This window comes from Euleptes europaea, chromosome 7 (assembly GCF_029931775.1).
Source record: "Euleptes europaea isolate rEulEur1 chromosome 7, rEulEur1.hap1, whole genome shotgun sequence".
Taxonomy (NCBI): Eukaryota; Metazoa; Chordata; class Lepidosauria; order Squamata; family Sphaerodactylidae; genus Euleptes; species Euleptes europaea.
The window spans coordinates 48,266,654-48,287,926 of NC_079318.1; the positions used below are offsets into that span (position 1 = coordinate 48,266,654).

Sequence of the window (21,273 nt, forward strand, 5' to 3'; positions counted from 1 at the left end):
GCATTCTAGTACATTTTACTGTTTTCTTGTGTACATTTAAACTTTCTGTTTCCAATATCATACCCATCACATTAAAACCTTCCCATTTTTCTATAAAGGTGATCACAAAATCAGAGATGATTGAATATTATGATGTCAGCGGTTGCTACATTCTCCGTCCATGGGCTTATGCTGTCTGGGAATCCATCAAGGAGTTTTTTGATACTGAAATCAAGAAACTTGGTGTGGAAAACTGCTACTTTCCCATGTTTGTGTCCCAGGCTGCCCTCGAAAAAGAGAAGACACATATTGCTGACTTTGCCCCAGAGGTAATTTTTGATGCTGCATTCGAATACTATATGGATTTTTTAAATTGCAAAAACTAGCCTAACAAAATATGAAATTTACGCATGTGCCACCATGAAGGGGTAGTTCCGGTGGAATGTACCTTTAGAACTGTTGTAGAGATTGAGATGAATGGGGAAGGCTTTGAGATGAATGGGGAATGTTTGCAGAGGAGCTGTTTCCTGCATTCACTGCATCAGAGTGAAGGTGAAAATACATGTGGCAGGTAGATATTTGTACAGTTAAATTAAATTAAATTACATTTCTAGTAAGGATGAAAATGATGTGAAGTATTTTTAAAGATGTAACATTTTCTAAGCATTTACAGTTATTTGTTTCAGGTTGCATGGGTTACACGGTCTGGCAAAACAGAGCTGGCTGAGCCAATAGCTGTCCGTCCTACTAGCGAAACAGGTAAGCCTTGGAAGTAAAGTACATTAAGAGGTCTTTCTCCTTTACTGCAAACTGGTGGTTATGAACGTTGTGATGAGAACAGCCAGTGACCTTTGCATTAGACTGTTGGTTGTGGATTTGAAACAGGTGAAATAAAATTTAGCAAAGAATTAGGCAGTTTGGCAAGTGAAGCATCCTGCTTCCTGGATGGATGAAATGGAGAAGCTTAGTCTGTGTTTAATTACAAAAGCTTATCTATACTGGCTTTTTGGTGGTGGTGGAAGGTGCAAGTAAATCATGGTGGCTCCATAGGGTTTTCAAGGCAAGAGGCATTAAGAGGCGGTTTGCCATTTTATGCTGACCAAAAAAATTAGGTTCTCAAAACAAGAAGTAAAAAAATGGCATTATAATTGTTTTTCTCCCCCTCCCCTTTGTAGTAATGTATCCTGCCTATGCAAAGTGGGTTCAGTCACACAGGGATCTGCCAATCAAACTTAATCAGTGGTGTAATGTGGTGGTAAGTACAGTTCATACTGTTGCTGTTCGCTGTGTTATTTATTTATTTCTCAAATATCTACCTCACCCTCCCCGGCCGAGACCAGGCTCAGGGTGGGTAACAACAACAAAACAACACAGTATATATATATATATGCTGAAAGACAAACAAAGATATATATTGATATATATATCAATAAAACACTTAAAGCCATAAACTAACTTCATCACATTCTTCTATGGTATTAATACGGTCGACTGACCAATCAGTATCTCTTGCTTTCCCACCCCATTTGCTTTTTTAAAAAAGTTAGGTCCGGGGATGTTAGGCTTCTTGATCAATTTTATTTCATTTCTAGTCTCCCATCCAACCGAATGCACCGTTGCCTATAATTGATTCTACAGTAGTGCTGCTAACATTGTAGGCCATTTGCATTGTAGGCCCATTGCATGAATCATGTGCATCAGGCGTACCATACCCATACATTTGATTTCGGTGCTCCCTCTGTAATCAACGAAGTAGAGGAAGGACTGAAAAATCTCTCATATGGTATGGATATATACATGTTACATATACATACTTTAGTCTTTTGTGTCCCTTCAGATCTTACAATACGCCAGGATTTGTGATTGCATAAAGCAGCTCTGATTTCATGTAGACAGCTGTAGTTGAAGTAATTACAGGTGTTCCACATTATTATGAAAATATACTATGTAAATAAAATTTGGTCCAAATATTTGTTAGCTTCATGGTGTGAATAGTACAATGTAAAAATCTGAACAACTTTGAATTTGTATCGTCTGATATATATATATATTTAAAAGTAAGCTTATTGGTGTCGCTTTAGTACTGAATGGCAAATGTTCTGTTTTTCTGTATTGAAGCGTTGGGAGTTCAAACATCCACAGCCTTTCTTGCGGACTCGTGAATTCCTGTGGCAGGAGGGACACACGGCATTCTCAACTTACGAGGAAGCAGCGGAAGAGGTAGACACTCAGTGCTTTGCTGAAAGGCGTTTAAAGGCTGTTTATAGGATTTCATTGCATAAGTGGGACTGGATTATTTGAGAAGTAGTGCACTTTTATCGTGCTGCACACATGTTTCTCTGTTTGGGGTGATGGTGGTGGGAGAAGTACTTCGTAATTCAGGATAGTAGCTCAGGAGGAGAAATGGAGTAGCTGTTCAGGACCAATGGAGAACAATTCTGTGTGCTTCAGATAATACAGTTTTTGTGTGCTTTTGTTGTTGTTAATTGGACTTCTGTGCCACCCTTTCCTGACGAGGTCAGGCTCAGAGCTGCTCACAACAGCTTCAACAAAATTTAAAACCAGTTGCAATTTACAATTAAAGCTATACACTCTAAATCATAAACAGTAACAATATAACCATAGCAGGAAACCATGCAGTGAAAACATAAAAGAAAAAACATATTCCAACAATAAATAGATAAATTAGAGAACTTCAGCACTATAAAAGGAAAGGAGGCCAGCAAGAGGGAAACCGTCGCTGCCCAAAACCATATGCCTAGTGCTCTTACAGGCTCTTACAGGCTCTGCGGAATTGCTTCAGGTCCCGCAGGGCCTGGATCTCATTTGACAGAGCTTTCCACCAAGCTGGGGCCAGAGCCAAAAAGGCCCTATCCCTGGTTGAGGACAGCCAGATGGTTTTCAGGCCAGGGATCAGCAGTAATTGTGTGTGTGTGTATATATACTCATAGGTTGGCTCCTACAGAAAAGTCTGTAAAAACCACTGGCGCAGTAAAATGTAAAAGCAGCCATGCAAAATCAGACCGGTAGTCAGACTTTTTCAGAGTGGTCGGTCAGATACTACTGGAAAGCTCATGAGCAAGACCTGTATGTAGACAAAGCCCTCACCTGCTGGCTGCTCCCCCAGCATCCCAGTGACCTGCCAGCCACATTTGGCTGTCATGAATAGCAGCCAGTCATAAATCTATTCTCCATGAATCTGTCCGGCCCTCTTTTTAGATCTGTTTAAGCCAGTGGAGAGCACCATGCTTGTGACAGTGTGTTCCCAAGCCAGCTACCCACTGTGTGAAGTGGTACTTCCTTTAGTCTGTAATGAATGTATTCCACTCAACTTCTTAGTGTGACCCCTAGTTCTAGAATTATGGGGGGGGGGGGAGTTTCTTTCTGAACACATGATCACATGAATCTGCCTTATACTGAATCAGACCCTTGGTCCATCAAAGTCAGTATTGTCTACTCTGACCGGCAGTGGCTCTCCAGGGTCTCAGACAGAGGTCATATACATCACCTACTTGCTTAGTCCCTTTAACTGGAGATGCTGGGGATTAAACCTGAGACCTTCTGCATGCCAAGCAGAGGCTGTACCTCTGAGACACCACGGCCCCTCCCCACTTCTATCCACTTTCTCTACAATGTGCATTGCCTTGTATCATGTCACCACTCAGTTACCTTTTTTTCTAAATGAAAAGCTCCAGGTGTTTTAAGTATGCCCCAATGGGGTGCAGTTCCAACCCTGTGATAATTTTTTGCTCTTTTCTGCACTCTTCTTCTTTGCCTAGCCCTCCCCAAGCAGACTCTTACATATCCCGAATTTGTCTGCTGATGGTCAGGGGATGCTCGTAAACAAAATTGCCACAGTATACAGAGTCACATTGAGGAAAGGAAATTGGGTGAAATTGTCTCCTCAGTCTGCTTTTGGCTTGCTTTACCATTGGCAGAGTTTTGCTTACGAGCAGGGGACTTTTTTGGGTTTGGGGGCAGCTTTGGAAAGGTCAAGGGAAGAAGGATCTGTTCCGCTGTCTCCGTAGGATCCAACTCATAGTGGCTTGTAAGCTTTATTGTCATTCTGTATTGGTAGGGTTTTGGGCTGTTCAGTTATTTTAGTAACTGGTGTTTAGTTTCAGATAGTAATTCAAATGGAAACTTAAATGTACTGTTGAATATCAGTGGGTTTTGCTTTTCCGGGGTGTGATACACAAAAATTGCTTTGAATGCCTGTTGGTAATTTCCCATCATTATTGGCACCTGATCAGTCAACATGTTCACAGAATTATATGCTACTGACAGGGTTGGACTGGAGGTTCAACTTCCAGGAAAGCTTCCTGGTGGGACACTGCCCTAGAGGGACATTGGTGGCCAGGAGCAAGCAGAGCCCCACCCAGCAACTCTGCCAAAGTTTCCAGGAGTCACTGGGTTGAGACCCCTCAGCAGCAGCGCAGCAGCAGTAGGTGTTGGCTGACAAATTGTCTCCTGCAGCACTGCATCCACTTGGAGGGAGGATGCAGTGGGGGAGCCAGTGCCCTTTGTCGCCCCCACTGAATTGAGTGGCTCTGCAGTGCTGGTTTGTAGCACAAAGCAGGGTCTTGCTCCAGGACCATTTTCTCTTCCCTTTCTGTCCCTGGCTACTGTATACAAGAAGGGCGATTACTTTATTTATTTTACCCCACCCTCCCCCAACACAAGTCGGGCTGAGGGTGGCTTCCAACAACAATCACACCATAATATACAACCATATACTTATCATAAAACCACTTCTATTAAAATAAAACTCTTCCTGTAAAACATAATATACTGTTTGATTTCTCTTGGCGCCCCCAATGATTGTCGTCAGATGCAGGCAGCGGGGGATAAAAGTTGGAGACCCAAGGTGGAGAGGAAGAAAGGAAGAGGGAGGCCAGCTTATGTGTAGACCATCGCTGTCCTCAACCATATGCCTGGTGGAACATCTAACAGTAATGTTAGAAAAGTCATCATAAGCAATTGAAAAACTGGACTTACAAATGAATGAGAATTTCATTCCTTAGAATTTCCATTAGATGTTGTGTAGGACCCCATGGCTCATTCCTACTGCTTATTACTGTAAGAACAGCAAATCCTTATGTAGCAGCCACCGTAGATAGCCTGGTTGGTAGAATATTGTATATACTTCTACTTCCTGAACGAGTAATATTTTTTGACCCATAAAAGTACATGGGTAACTTAGTTTCTTCTAATTTTTAAATGATTTTAATTATTCCAGGTGTTGCAGATTCTTGAGTTGTATGCTCGAGTGTATGAAGAACTTATGGCAATCCCTGTTGTGAAAGGAAGAAAAACAGAAAAAGAAAAGTTTGCAGGTGGAGATTATACAACCACTGTTGAGGCCTTTATATCAGCCAGTGGGCGAGCTATCCAGGTATGCGTGAACACAGAAATGTACCATTTATTAATGTACAGAAAGAAGAGATCTATGCTTTCTACATTGTATTTCAGGGAGCAACCTCTCATCACTTGGGACAGAATTTTTCAAAGATGTTTGAGATTGTTTTTGAAGACCCCAAGGTCCCGGGAGAGAAACAGTTTGCTTATCAGAACTCTTGGGGCATCACAACTCGGACCATCGGCGTAATGGCCATGATTCACGGAGATAACATGGGTCTGGTGCTGCCACCCAGAGTAGCTTGTGTACAGGTGAATAAAATATTGTGCTAATATGAACATTTTTCTCATGCTGATATTCCCATTGTATAGAATGATGGCTGTACATATAGTGGAACCAATGAACCATGAATGGAATTACTTAACGGAACGGATCTCTCCCCCTCATTCCTGCAACTCCCCCTTCTCTTCATGCCACTACAGAAGCTGCCCCTGCAAATCAGTAAACCGTCACAAGTGGGATGGGATGCAGTAAAAGATGCTGTGAGCAAAAAAGGGAATCTCCAGAAATTGCCTCCCCCCGCTCCAATATTTGTGCAATCTCTCTCCATTTGAGATGAACGTGCACAGGGATGTATGTATGTGTTATTTCTGCTTCCCCCTTAAGCTGCAGCCCCCTTATGTTCATTAATGCATCTGACTTCATTGACATTGCATCATTGTTCAGGTTGTGATTATTCCTTGCGGTATCACAAATGCGCTTTCGGAAGAAGATCGGGAGGCTCTGGTGGCAAAGTGTAATGAATACCGAATGCGATTGCACAGTGCTAACATCCGTGTGCGTGTTGACTTGAGAGACAACTATTCACCTGGCTGGAAATTCAATCACTGGGAGCTTAAGGTAAATTTTGCTTCAGTTCTCTTTGATCATTTGCTTATTGTCAGGCTTTCTTCAGAGAGATAATTTGCGGCAGTGGCAGGTGTAGAAGAATGTATGAGCGCCAGTTATCTGCTCCATTCTGACCTCTAATGGGAAAAGCCAACAAAGCAGTTGTTTGGAAATGACATTGTGTCATTTGCAAGACCTGAGCAAGACTGTTCATGATAGGATGTTATGGAGGTCATTAATTCATAGGTTCGCCATAAGTTGGAAGTGACTTGACGGTACATAACACATGTACACACATTTTGGTTGGGCTTAATAAAATATATTATGTGATATTGGGTTTTGCATTTAGTTAGGAAAGGTTTTTCTTTCAACGGATGAGGGAAGGGGCTGGTAACGAGAGAACTTGACTATTCTGGACTTTTCTCAGGTAAAATATAGGCCCTGTAGATCTGGTTTATCACATTTTAAAAAGAGACTTTTAAAAATCTCTCCATACTGTGCTCAACAATAACTTAACCTTTAATCCCCTCTTACCATATTAAACAAAAACAAGTATTTCAAATCCTCAGCATGGCCCTATCTCTATACATAAATGCAGAGTTTAGAGCCATCACCAGACAAGACAAATCCTTCTACAAAATTGAAAAAAGCCCAAAGTTTGCAAAATTAGTAAAACTTCCCCCCGTAGAAGCAGCACCTGTAGATTTAAGACAGGAAGCCCTCAGTGGCCATTGCTAGGCAACCACAACAGTACTGTCAGCCTTCAAGTCTTGATTTTTGTCAGTAAAAGGCAAGAGGGAGGGCTCTTTCCAGGACTCAATAAGGGATGTCTTATTGAGGCCAGGCCTAGCAACAGCCACGGGCAACTTGTTACAACACAGCTGGCATGACTTAACCAGGGCCTGCTGCTTGCTATTTTTCGACAGCACCCTGTCCACAAAAGCAAGTGAGGTGTAGCGGTTAGAGTTTCAGATTAGGATCTAGGATGCTTTGGTTCCCCATTGGAGAGAAACATGGGTTATGTATGAAGTAAATACGTATTAAATATACCTGGAAGTGGGGGGCACATGATAGGTAAGTTGGCCAGTGGATGGGAAGAAGGAAACAGGGAAAGATGAGGATGTGGGGGCTGCCAGGAGGAGAGAAAGATAAAATATTGGGGAGGTGAGTACAGAGGGAAACGAGATACCCCCACATGTCCTTGTGGGTTTCTTACCATGCAGCGAGGCCAGAGTTTACCTGGGAAGAGGATTCCAGGGGTAGGGAAAGTTAAGGGAAGAGGAAAGAAGGAAGCAGGACAAGGGGAGAGACTATGGGGACTTTCAGGGAAGGGTAGGAAGAAATAGTGGGGGAGAGTCCTTGCAGGTTCCCTGTTTGTATTACATAATTTTGGCCAGGTGTAATTTTGTGAGCTTTGAATATAACCAAAGGGAACCCCTTAACATGTGGTCTGTGATCTACATAATACAGAGCGGTATACAAAACTCTTTTTTTTTTTTTTAGGGTGTGCCAGTGAGGCTTGAAGTTGGACCACGAGATATGAAAAATTGTCAGTTCGTAGCTGTCAGAAGAGACACAGGAGAGAAGTTGACTTTTGCTGAAAGCGAAGCAGTGGACCGACTCAGACACATTCTGGAAGAGATCCACGCTAATCTTTACAACAGGTTAGACTTGGAGCAAGCCATCGTCTGTGATTATTATCAAACACAAATTTCATACTGTCTGGTCATCCTGTCATTGGATTCCAGATGCTCAGTGAAACATTATCGTATTATGAAAATGGAACTGAGAATTAATGCACAGTTCTTGGTAACAAAACCTTTTTTTTGTCTGGCTTGTGCTCTCTGCATGCAATTCATCTCTGGATCATCACAGTTTAACTTAATAGACTATTGGGTGGATCATTCACGCTTCCTTGATGGGTGGAACTGAGTTGTGCCATGCTACAATTTGGAATGATGGCTGTTTGTTCTGGGAATAGCTTGGTATAGGCTGAAGAGAAGAACAAGCAGTCAGTCAAGCGCAGAGTAGTATAAGCATAATGTAGACTATCCATTTTGCAAAGTGTAATAACCTTGGAGGTGTTAGTAATATAACTGAATATGATGGTGAAACATTCATCTCTTTACACACTTGATTTACATTACAGACTTGGTTCTGAAGATAATATTTTTAGTAAATTCATGTTATCTGTTGACCCTGATTGAGTTTCTTCTCCTTTAGAGCTTTTGAAGACCTTAAGACACACATGGTGGTGGCCAACACAATGGAAGAATTTCAGAAGGAGCTTGATTCAGGGAAGGTAAGGCATTTTAAATATGGCTGGAATCTTGTTCTCTTCTACAGGTGTGAAACTAGTGTTGAAGCAAGGTGCATGCACACTGCCTTTAGGGGTCTGTAAAACTGTGTAGTTGTATGAGATATGTTGCACTATGTACTTCTTCGAAAATTTCCCTTGAAGGCTGGCTCCTGTGAGCTTTTCCACCACACGTGAGTAAATTCCATGCTGGCATCCTCTCCCTCAGGGTTGCTGACACCAGCCATGGGGTGACTATCCACACAAGTGAGAAACATCCATATATTTTCATTGCAGCATACAAGATGACTCATGGCAAACACTTAGTGGTGAAAGACATACCACAAAAGTAATGTCTCATTTGGGCCAGAGTTTTTCCTGTGTGGTTTTAAATAAGAGTGAAAGAGAAGCCTGAAACAGTTGCCCCGAAATCATTAGACAACCTGTAGTCAAACCTGCTGCTTTTTCAGTGTGACATGACCATACCAGGCCTATTAAATAGTAGTAGCTGATCGCCCTGACCTGGATGGCCCAGGCTAGCCTGATCTTGTCAGATCTCAGAAGCTAAGCATGGTCAGCCCTGGTTAGTATTTGGATGGGAGACCACCAAGGAATACCAGGGTTGCTGTGCAGAGGAAGGCACTGGCAAACCACCTCTGTTAGTCTCTTGCCATGAAAACCTCAAAAGGGGTCGCCATAAGTCGGCTGCGACTTGACGGCACTTTACACACACACACTGTGTGAATAACTAAAATAATTATAGGACAATAAAACTAGTATGAGAGTTCAAAGAACACATTATGTGCGTCAAGTAACTTGCTCCATCTGATTAAAAAACCGCAGGCATCAAGGACATGTAGAGATCTTGGATGGCAAGAGGTTACCGGGTTTGTGAAGCACTCTGATTGCAATGAAGTATTCCAGGTTGTCATGGGAGAGGCTTAAACATAGCTGCTGGTTTAACAGTAGCCGTTGTGTTAATGCAACTGATTTTACAACATCATTGACTGTGTGTGTGTGAAGGGTAAGGAGTAAGTCTCCTTCCTCCATATCTCCTTCAGGGTAAATGACTTGTTTACAGTGTACTGATAAAGTTTAAGCATTCTGTTGCTTTGCTTCTTAAAGTAAACTTAGCCTTAGGACCAGGGTGTTTTCTACCCAGTCTTACTAGAGTGTTTGAGAGTCTGGGCTTCCAGGGAGTCCACACATATTGCACCAAGGGAGGGGCTTCCATATGATCTGATACTACCAGTGCGACCCAAGTAAAGCTCCTTCGAGGAACTGGACCTGAATGCTTCCCCTGGGATACCATTATTAAAATCCATTACAGTGTTTAGGGTGAGTCCCTTTTGTAAATAGCATACATTTCTTTATTTGTTACAGTTAAAATAGATGTATGGTTTAAATAATTGATAGTTATTTAGCTGTATTAGGCAGGTGAATTGACCCAAGCACATTTGCAAACTATGTACCTCTCATACCTTGATTAAGTGAAAAGGAAATAGCATTTCTTATTGTGCACTTATGAAACTTTGTGACTTTTCTATTATGGACTTAACGCTCTTTGTTAAACAGAATGAAGCTTGGTCACTCAAATTATGCTGAATTATGAGAAATTATTAACTTTCCTACGTGCTAAATGTGCTGTCTGGATTTGGTTTATGTCAAATTTCAAGTGTAGCAATTGATTGTAAAGCTTTTTATAACTGGGAAAGCAAACAGTGCAGCAAACATCTTTACTGAAAAGCGGACACAATTGCCTGTAGTTCAAGAACTCCTAGCCACTCACATGCTGCTGAACTGAAGAGTGAAAGGAGTGTCCCCGTCTGTCGTCTCCTCACCTCCACACTCCAACTGAGCTCTGTTTGTGCCTGGGAAATCATGTGGGATTTAGGGTTAAGGCCAGTCTAAATTGATAGCACCAGGGAAAATACATAACACAGCAGCTAAAATAGCCACTGACTGGATTTTGGAGAGAGAGCTTTGAATTCACATTGTAGTGTGAAGGTGTGCTGTTTGGACCCATATCTCTGTCGTTGAAGCTGGGCAGTGGTGAAGCGGGGAGAAAGAAACACCACCTCTCCCAGCACTGCTTTTCTAATTCCTCCCTCTCCTCCTGTTTTAAACCATTTAAGCAGCCTCCTTTAGCTTGGCTCTTCTAAACCTGGGCCAATAACCTGTGTTGAGTTGGTGTGTGGTATATTTATGTATTTACAAAATATATATCCACCCTTTATGCCATCACAAGGGCTACCGAGTCAGTTGACAATTTAAAACATACATTGGTATAGGGTGTACAAATTTATAGAATGGAAGAACAGACATGTGAGTATGCATATTGCTTTGGCCATTGTCCCCTTTACCTGTACATGTCCTTGACACATCTCCTTCATAATTTATTTCTCACTTGTCCTAATAAAGCAAAGGAGAGAAATTTACAGAACAAGGTGAAAAAGCGGCAGTTCTTTGCAAAGAAGTGGTGTGGTCCCCCCATGTTAAATACCAGGCTTAGACTCTCCTGTTTTACTTTCTAACCTCTCCACATCTTAAAGGCTTGAAGTGGGTACCAGTGATTTAAAAACGGGAAAAAAGAAATACCTGTTGCATAGAAATATATGAAGGAAAACCAGAAACTTGAAAAATCATTAGGACAACACCATACTTTGTTTGATTTTTAGATGTGAAAACATCTAAGAATTCTTTTTTTTAGATGTGAGAACATCCAAGACAAATCTTAAGAAACTGGAATGGGAAATCTAAAAAGAATTGTCCTTTTATTAATCACTATAGAAAAAGTAAGAATGAGGGCATAAAATAACACTGTTTTCTATGTATTTAATGTGTTTACTTCTTCAGTTTCAAAGTGATAATATGACATCATTCACATCGTTTAATTTTTGTGTAATGTTTTATCTAGTTTGACCACAAAGAGGAGATTTTCTATTTTCTTTCAATGTGCATTAAAAATCCCATCACACTGTTAACAAAGTTCTTAATTCTGGGAAATACTATGTTGGGTCCCTTCTGTTTAATCCATGGACTAATATTGAACAATGGAAGCCAATTTTCTAGTGTTCTACTGTTGTCTGTTTATGAGTTTTAAGCAAATTTTGTAATTTTTATTGTATTTTTGATTGTTTAAATGTTGTAATGTTTTTATGTTTGCTGCCTTGTGAATCCTAATTGGGTAGACAGGCAAATGTTTTAAATAATTACAACAATGTTGTTTTTCCCCCTTCTCAGATAGTGCAAATTCCATTTTGTGGTGAAATAGACTGTGAGGACTGGATCAAGAAAACCACTGCCAGGTGAAAACATTGAAAAGATAAGCAGGGCTCATAAGTATAAATGTATACATTAAGAAATACAGCTTATACTGTGTTGTATGTGCTGTCAAATCAATTCCGACTCATGGCGACCCCATGAATCAATGTCGTCCAAAACGTCCTATTAATCACAGCCTTACTCAAGTCTTGCAAACTGAAGGCCGTGACTTCCTTTATGGAATCAATCCCTCTCATGAATCCACTTTCTTCCTTTCTTCATTGTCCAACTTTCACACCCATACTCAGTAATAGGGAATCCCTGAAGGGGGTGGATGCATATTAGACTGGTGTCTCAGCTGTGATCATTCTTGACAGAGTCTGAACCCCTTACGGTATTGCTCCCAGCTTTGCTGACACACACAAACCCCTCACCGCATTAAAGTGGGTGTCTTAACAATCGCAATAGCATTTCTCAAAAGTTTGTGTGAACACAATTCCTGTAGGGATAAGGGAGTGGGTCCCACTCTAAAGGATCTGCTCACAAGTCAGTGTGATTTGTCTTAGAAAGAGAATGTAAAAGGATATTTGTACTAGGCCTATGGAAGGACATTGACAGAGGTTCCATGGCATGTGGTATAATCTGCAATAAAATGTGAAGAATTCTAGGTTCACAAGTGAAACCAACATTTCCATTAAGCTCCCTTCTTACTTGAATTCCTGACCTCAGTAACTGGCCTGCACAAGCGTGAAGCAGTCAGCCCCCTGGATCCTGCCCCATCAGTCACAAAACCATGTCACACAAGGCCTGTCATTGTGCAGCATTCCCACAAATCATGAGCAACAGACTTCCCCGCCTTGATCATCTTTATCATTTTTGCCGATCTACACAGGGACTAGCCTCCTGTCCTTCTCTCTGTTAAACATGGTGCTGCTTGCTACTGTTTAAAAGTGATTTGATTTCTACAAATGAACTCTAGGTGATTTCACACACGATGCCTTGTCCTAGCTTACAACTTCAAAGTGTTATGATTTAAGTCAGCTGGGAATTCAACAAAACTTGGTTTGTGTTTCAGAGATCAAGACCTTGAGCCGGGTGCCCCATCTATGGGAGCAAAAAGTCTCTGCATCCCCTTCAAACCTCTCCATTCGCTGCAGAAAGGAGCAAAATGTGTCTGTGGAAAGAATCCTGCCAAGTTCTACACCCTCTTTGGTCGTAGTTACTAAGATTCTAGCTGAAAGTATTCCTTGTCTTTTGAGTCCTCAACTTTTTAAGACTGAAATCTTCCCAGATCCTATCAAGTTTTGTTACTTTTCAAAACAACAGTGGTTAATAAAGCCATATAGAGTCATGCCACTTCAGTCAGTCAGACTCGTAGTAATGCATAGATTTTTCTGTATACGACATCTCTAATAATAAATGTGTATTGTCAGCTGTTACTTGGCTTCATTTACTTACATTGGAGGATACTAGATTGTCTCTCTGTTAATGTACACACAGTGGTTGGATCAGTTTTGCAGGTAAGATAACAAAGGGTTTGGCGGTACCTTATATTCTCATCTGAACAAAAAATGTATTTATTAATCTGGTGTGGAGATCAAATTGATCCCTAAGTAAGGCAGAGAAATAAAAAACCCTGGGAATCCAATTGAGCGTTACATTAACTGCAAAGGAAAAAACCCTTACACTTCACTGAACTTCCTTTGGCAGTGTGGGAATAGAACAGCCAAGACACCAGGGAGATAATATAATTTTGTGAACTTCACTTTATATTGGTTCTTGTAGGTTATCCGGGCTGTGTAACCGTGGTCTTGGAATTTTCTTTCCTGACGTTTCGCCAGCAACTGTGGCAGGCATCTTCAGAGTAGTAACACTGAAGGACAGTGTCTCTCAGTGTCAAGGGTGTAGAAAGAGTAATATATAGTCAGAAAGGGGTTGGGTTTGAGCTGAGTATTGTCCTGCAAAAGTATTGTCCTGTAAGTATCAAGATAATGTGCTAATGAGGGTATGGTATGTTAATATGGAACCATTGTATCCTGAAGTGATCTGTTAATGTGTGTAATCCAAAACTAATCTGTATGGCTATTGTTGAATGTTGTCTTTGTCTGGAGGTTTTTCAGGGCAGGAAGCCAAGCCTTATTCATTCTTAAACTCTCCTCTTTTCTGTTAAAGTTGTGCTGATGTTTGTGAATTTCAATGGCTTCTCTGTGCAATCTGACAAAATAGTTCATATGAAAGATACTGCAGACTTGGCCAACCTGAGAAATCAGCAGTGGCTGAACATGGACTGACACAAACAGGACACAGGGTCTTATTCCAAGACACTGAAAGACTGGACAATTCTACCAACTATTTTGTCAGATTGCACAGAAAAGCCATTGAAATTCACAAACATCAGCACAACTTTAACAGAAAAGAGGAGAGTTTAAGAATGAATAAGGCTTGGCTTCCTGCCCTGAAAAACCTCCAGACAAAGACAACATTCAACAATAGCCATACAGATTAGTTTTGGATTACACACATTAACAGATCACTTCAGGATACAATGGTTCCATATTAACATACCATACCCTCATTAGCACATTATCTTGATACTTACAGGACAATACTTTTGCAGGACAATACTCAGCTCAAACCCAACCCCTTTCTGACTATATATTACTCTTTCTACATCCTTGACACTGAGAGACACTGTCCTTCAGTGTTACTACTCTGAAGATGCCTGCCACAGTTGCTGGCGAAACGTCAGGAAAGAAAATTCCAAGACCACGGTTACACAGCCCGGATAACCTACAAGAACCAATGAACTCTGACCGTGAAAGCCTTCGACAATATTTCACTTTATATGTTCGTTGCATTCTCTTGTTCAGTTCAATTGGGAGTAAAAATGACCCAGCTCCAATTAGAAAAATAACAAGTGGGGAGGGCATAATATACCACAGGGCAGTTCACCTTGTTCACTCTGATGAATATGTACACTTGTAGAGGATGTGCACTTGTAGAGGATGTGGTGGACAGTGACGCATTATCGATTCCCCTACACATGCTTGTGTAGCAGAGCAGTCCTATACCCCAGTCTAAGCCAATGGGTTGGAAGTTTGTTTTGATAGTGTCCAGAATGTTTGGAGGGATAGCTATGTCTGTCAACACAGTGGAAATAATGCTCTGGGAAGCTGGAGGCAAGCACGTTTCTCATGTATCCATCATGCTTACAAATAAGGATTCTGTGTTTGAATGTTTACTGGCAGACAAAGAGGTCATTGACCATGCAGCGATATTAATGTCATGGGCATGATCCAGCCCAAATTAAGCATGTGTTAACTTCTGTTTGCATCACTGGGAGAGGATTGAACTCACTCAGCTTTGACAGAATCGTTTAGAGCATTTTTTCGAATTCCTCAAAGTGCTTTTAGGTGCTAGTTAGTTTTATTGTTACGGTCATAGACCAGCACATATATAAAACACAATCTTAAGCCGACGCTTATATGAAATACAATTAACAGTGCACATTTAAAAAATTACATAAACCACCATAAAAGTAAAAATTATGTACGTCCATAGCCAAACATGTACCTAGTTAAACATAAAAAACCTGTCCAGCAAACCTGCTATAAATAAAGAATGTAAACCATCACTTCAACTCATGGTTTTACTATGTATTAAAAGTTATTAGCCGTCATTCTTTCTTACTATGTCATTTCTTTTCTTGATGGCCAGGTGACAAAATTTTGCCACAGCGTAAGACACGAGCTACCTTATCTTTCAGTAGGTATCTAATTTTATCTAGTGCTGTTAACCTCGAGTAATAACTTCATTGCTCAAGACGGGCTAACAGTGGGGAAATTATATTAGTTCTAGCATCAGTGTAAAATTCACACTGCAAAATAGTATGTGATATTGTTTAGACCACGTTAGCTGAACATGGACAACGCCATTGCTCCAAAGGTATATGTTGGAACCTTCCTTCCAATACGGCAGACGGCATAGCATCAAAACGTGCTCTTGAAAAAGCCCATCTATATTTAAAATAGGTGATGGTTGACAGATATGGGGTTGCTGAGGATCTAACACGGGTTTTCAATACACTTAAGATTTTGGAAATAGTGGAAAATTGGATTGACTTTCGATATCCACAAGGCGTTGATGGACCAATGATTTTGCTTGCCTCAAGCCTGACTCCAGGAGATGTTCAGGATCTAACCCAATCGTGTAGTTTATTGATTATTCTGGATGACCATCTTGGATATGGAATCGCTGCTAGAAGGAGAGGGAGTAATCCATTGTGATTTAAAGTGCTTTTATATACTATATGTCAGGAAGACTCTAGGATTCCTTTATGTAATTCTGCCTTCTTATTGATCTTATATGTGCACTCAGTTTTTAGAAAAAAATCAGAGGGAAACTATTTGAATGCAGTATTGATGCCATTTATTAAAGCAGAGCTGCTTTGCATCTGCCATTTATTTCTTTGACGCTTAACTTGACTCAAAAGCCACCCTTGTTTACTTTTTTCTACTTTTTATTCCAGTTCTATCATTGATGCCATTATCACAGTGCAGATAGCAGCCTCGCTCAGATGAATTGGCAATGCAAATGTTGAAATCCTGTCAGTAGCTGCAGGGAGTATGAGATGAATCCATGAGAAGGTCTCCACCAAGGAAAGGATTTCTATCCATGGAATTTGACTTTCTTGCCTCCCTCCTCCCACTGCAGCCCAAAATGTCCCCGGAGATGCTGGTCCTGGGGATCTCCCAACTATGGGTGGAAGATGTCCCACTGATGGAAACTCTTTAGTGGGTTCAAGACTGTAACTAGTATTCACCACTTAAGTGTTGCTCTGTAAAATATAAAATAAAGGTCAAGGTAGTCGCCCTGTGCAAGCACTGAGTTATTCCTGACCCACGGGGTGACGTCACATCATGATGTTAATTAGGCAGACTATATTTACGGGGTGGTTTGCTATTTCCTTCCCCAGCCGTCTACACTTTACCCTCAGCAAGCTGAGTAGTCATTTCACCAACCTTGGAAGGATGGAAGGCTGAGTCAACCTTGAGGCGGCTACCTAAAACCGACTTCCGTCGGGATCAAACTCAGGTCGTGAGCACAGCTTTTGACTGCAGTACTGCAGCTTACAACTCTGCACCAAATAAAAATAAAATAATAAAATTAAAAGGGTAGTATGATTAGATAGATCATTTGAGCCCCGTGGCTCAGAGTCTAGGCAGACACTGAAAAAAAGCCCTTGGGGATCCAGAGGCATATTGGGTTTCCATAGCAATGGCCCCCATGACCAGGGTTAGGTGGTGGGAGGGGTAAGGGGAGCTGAGCAAGAGGGAGGGGGAAAGTGAAGCTGGAGCTAGCATTGGAGGGGGATCCAGCAGGAGGGCAGGAAAGTGCAGGTGGAAACAGGGGAAGCAAAGACCAGTGGTGGTAGGGTTGCCAACCTCCAGGTAATAGTGGGAGATCTGCTGTTACAACTGATCTCCAGCTGATAGAGATCAGTTCATCTGGAAAAAATGGCCGCTTTGGCCATTGGGCTCTAAGGCATTGAAGTCCCCTCCCCAAACCCTGCCCTCAGCCCCCCCACCCAAAAAAACCTCCTGCCAGTGGTGAAGAGGGACCTGGCAACCCTAAGGGATGGGAATGCAATGGAGCCTCCTCTTGTTAAGGATACAGAGATCTCTTCCTACCTGTACTGGAACCAAGGCTGCTTCTCTTGTTGCCGTGAATGCATTCATTGTGTCAATGGAGCACCCACACAGCAGTTTTCCTCACACTTTTCTTGCCTCAGCCACCCCATGGCTGTCATTCCTCCTCTCACTGGAAAGCTATTTTCAGGCTTTAAAAAAAAACCCAGTAATTGATAGATTACTTGTAGTTTAGTAACAGTGTCGTGATCTGTTGCAACAATGAATTCCCAGCTTTCATTTTTAAAAACTAAGTATGTAGCCCTTTTCATTGCAAAGTTATAAGTTTATCTCTACAAGAAAAGGTCTAGATACTTAAAAAAAACCTGTAAACTAGAAGATTTATTTATTTTGTGTTATTTATAGCCTGCCTTTCTCACTGGGACTCAAGGTGGGTTACAGAGAGTGAGTCAGTACAATCAATGGGACATTCAATAAACAGTGAAATGGGGTCAGGATTGTAGAAGTCTGGAACCAACCAGAAATCTAAAACATAGAATTGAAGTGAAGTATAAGTATTAACATGAAACGATGCAAAAGTTACATATAGGATCCTACTTACAGCAAGCTATACATAGTACTATAGACCCTAATCATTTACCCAAGTTTGTAAACCATTTTGTACAATGCAACCCTATTACCTGTGCAGAAAAACTTTCTTGGATCATTCAGTTTAGTATAGTTTGCGGAAAGCCAGGAGAGTGGTGGGAGCCACAACAGAGAAGGTGCGTGTAGAACTTGCCCATTTGCAGGGTGGCACCTGCAGAAGGCCCTGCTCAGATAAGCGAAGCTGTTGTGGCAGAGCATGGGGGAGAGACACAGTCTCGCAGACAAGAGGGACCAAGGCCATGAACGGCTTTGTATGTGATAGCCAATACCTTAAATTGAGCCTGGTAAATAATGGGCAGCCAATGGGGTGATTGCAGAATGGTAATAATATGCATGCTCCGTCAAGCTCCTGATAATAGTCAAGCTGGGGCATTCTGCACCGAATGGCATTCCCAAGTTGATTTTAAGGGGAGACTGTGGCAGTAAATCATTATGATGTTATAACACTACAGCAATCTAGCAATTTCCATTTTTTTTTAAAGCCCCTACAGTGTAGGAGGGAAATGGTGGGGTTTTTTGGTGAGGCAAGGAAAGCATGGGGAAAAGAGTGGTTGGCCACTAGGGATGTTTCTGCATTTGCAGTAGCGGTGAGATCTACACAGATAATTTTTGTTTGTGAGCAGCCCAGATTTGGGAAAGACTGCAGTGAAGCAGGATGAATAGAGGATGACATTATGTGGATGATCCCCAAACCAGCGGTGCTGTAGCCATGGCAGAAGAAAACATCTGTGCAAAAACAGCCCAAATGTATCTACATTATTGAACAGACGATATAGAAATTATGACCAAAGTGTAATTCATCCTCTCAAACAGGGAGGGAAGCTGTCCAAGCAAACATCTCACTGAGTAGAGCTCTACCCACCTCCTGCTGGTTGAGCGGCTACCCACAGGCTTACTCGCTACGTGAATGTACATGGTTCAAGAAAATACGAAAAGATGGGGACAGCAAGGTGCATATTCTAAACTTCCTTTTCTAAAATGACAACAAAATAGTTTCCACTTAATAATTACCATGCAGAGCAAGCACAGGCAGCGAAATTATTACATTTATAACTTTGTACCCAGTTAGGCTATTTTATGGCTCAGGCTAAAACATCAGAAACCCAGAATTATCAGAAAAAAATTGAAATCAAAAAAGGAACAAGACAAGGATGTCCACTTTCACCGTTACTATTTAACATGGCACTTGAAATATTGGCAAACAGAATAAGACAAGATGAGAAGATAGGTGGATTGAAAGCTGATGGAGAGGAGTATAAACTGAAATGTTACGCAGATGATGTGGTATTAACATTAGAAAATCCCACTGAATCAATTGAACATCTTATGGATGAAATAGAGAAATATGGTCAAGTATCGGGATACAGAATAAATAAACATAAGACAAAGATAATTCTGGAGAATCTGAGTAAAGAGGATAAACTAAAAATTCTTACAGGATGTGAGATAACAGAAGATTCGGTTAGATATCTTGGGATATATATCACTGGGAAAAACCTTACATTAATAAAAGATAATTATCTCAAATTGTGGTTTACAATACAGCAAGACTTAAAAAGATGGACTAAACTTAATTTATCATGGATGGGAAGGACTGCAGTTGTAAAGATGAATTTATTACCAAAGCTGACATATCTTTTCCAAATGCTTCCAATCCAAATTGAAGACAAGACGTTGAAAGAATGGCAGAGACAGATTAACAAATTTGTCTGGGCGGGAAAGAAACCAGGAATTAATTTTAGAATTATGCAAGATGAGAAGAAAAGAGGTGGACTTGCCTTACCAAACATCAAGCTCTATTACCAAGCGGCTAGTTTAGCATGGATAGAAGACTGGATAAAAAAGCCAGATCAAACGATTTTGAATATTGAAAAGGGTGTGTGCAGTAAAGGATTCCATTATTATCTATGGAAAGCTAAGAGTAAAGAAATTTTTGGAGAGAAACATGTTATTAAAGATGGACTAATGAAGATATGGCTTAGAAATAGAAACAGGTTAAGCCCGACACCTCCACAAATGATGTCCCCCACAGATGCATATTTGTCTAAGGGAGAGAAGAAGAAAGTAGATATGATCCGATACCAAGACATGATGAATGAACAAGGAGACATAAAAACATGGAATGAGATTAAGATTAATAAAAATATTGACTGGCTGACTTTCAATCAAATGATTATGAAAGTACGACAGGATTGCTTTTTACAGGATGGCATAAGAAAAAATACAGAATTTGAAGATTTAATTAGTAAAGAATCACCTTTCAGGATTTAGAATTAACCAAGAGAAAACACAAATGATCTTTAAGAATGTTTCAGGATTGGAACAACATTTTATGGCTATGACAGGATGGCAGAAAGCAACTAAAGTGAAATACTTGGGAATTTGGATTTCTACAAAAAATGCGGATTCTCTTACGAACAATTACCTTAGATCAGTGATAGCGAACCTTTTAGAGACCAAGTGCCCAAACTGCAACCCAAAACCCACTTATTTACCGCCAAGTGCCAACACGGCAATTTAAACACGGCAATTTAAGCCAACACGGCTTAAAGCATCTACCGCAGGGGTGGGGAACCTTTTTCCTGCAAAGGGCCATTTGCATATTTATAGCATCATTGGGGGCCATACCAGGTGTAGCTCTCCCGGTGGCGGGGGGGGGGGGAGATGCTAGGGTTGCCAGGTCTCCAGCCACCACCTGGAAGTTGCAAAAACAATGAATAATTCAAAATTAAGTACTTGTAATAGTGTTATTCAATATATCATATACACTATATACAATGAACTTGGTTTACAAACTGAACCATATATTCCAAAGAACACAAAATTAAAGTACAAAGCATAGGTACAATGTCCATTTTTTGCAGTCCTTTTAGCTGTATAGAACGTCTTGTCGTTCAAGAGGTAAGGTCAGTTCTTCATTTAAACAGAAGCCCGGTTGTCTTTCTGTTTCGGCTTAACAAAAAAGCCTTCCTCAGCGACCACTACAAAAATACAGCAATATATACAATGCAAATGGTCTATAAATCACAGGAATCAAAAGTAAGCATTATAAAAGTAAACAACAAATTGATACTTACACGCAAGCTGTTACTAACTGGCTTTCGCGTTGGCAAAGTAGCCCTGAGTACGGAGAGCATTTAAAGAATCTAGTCACATGATACAAGAGACCATGTGATCGGAATGTTTTAAAG

General features: G+C 40.9%; 1 protein-coding gene across 1 annotated transcript in view; it reads left to right on the forward strand.

Moving 5' to 3' along the window:
• EPRS1 (glutamyl-prolyl-tRNA synthetase 1) overlaps window positions 1–13,225 on the forward strand; it is a 63,976-nt gene extending 50,751 nt beyond the window's left edge. The window contains exons 25-35 of the mRNA XM_056853370.1: window positions 99–308; window positions 666–738; window positions 1,155–1,234; window positions 2,098–2,199; window positions 5,219–5,374; window positions 5,452–5,649; window positions 6,065–6,238; window positions 7,730–7,890; window positions 8,450–8,528; window positions 11,766–11,830; window positions 12,862–13,225. Coding sequence (XP_056709348.1) covers window positions 99–308; window positions 666–738; window positions 1,155–1,234; window positions 2,098–2,199; window positions 5,219–5,374; window positions 5,452–5,649; window positions 6,065–6,238; window positions 7,730–7,890; window positions 8,450–8,528; window positions 11,766–11,830; window positions 12,862–13,012 — 1,449 coding nt within the window. The 3' untranslated portion in view covers window positions 13,013–13,225. The remainder of the gene's footprint in view (window positions 1–98; window positions 309–665; window positions 739–1,154; window positions 1,235–2,097; window positions 2,200–5,218; window positions 5,375–5,451; window positions 5,650–6,064; window positions 6,239–7,729; window positions 7,891–8,449; window positions 8,529–11,765; window positions 11,831–12,861) is intronic.
• The last annotated feature ends 8,048 nt before the right edge of the window (window positions 13,226–21,273 follow it).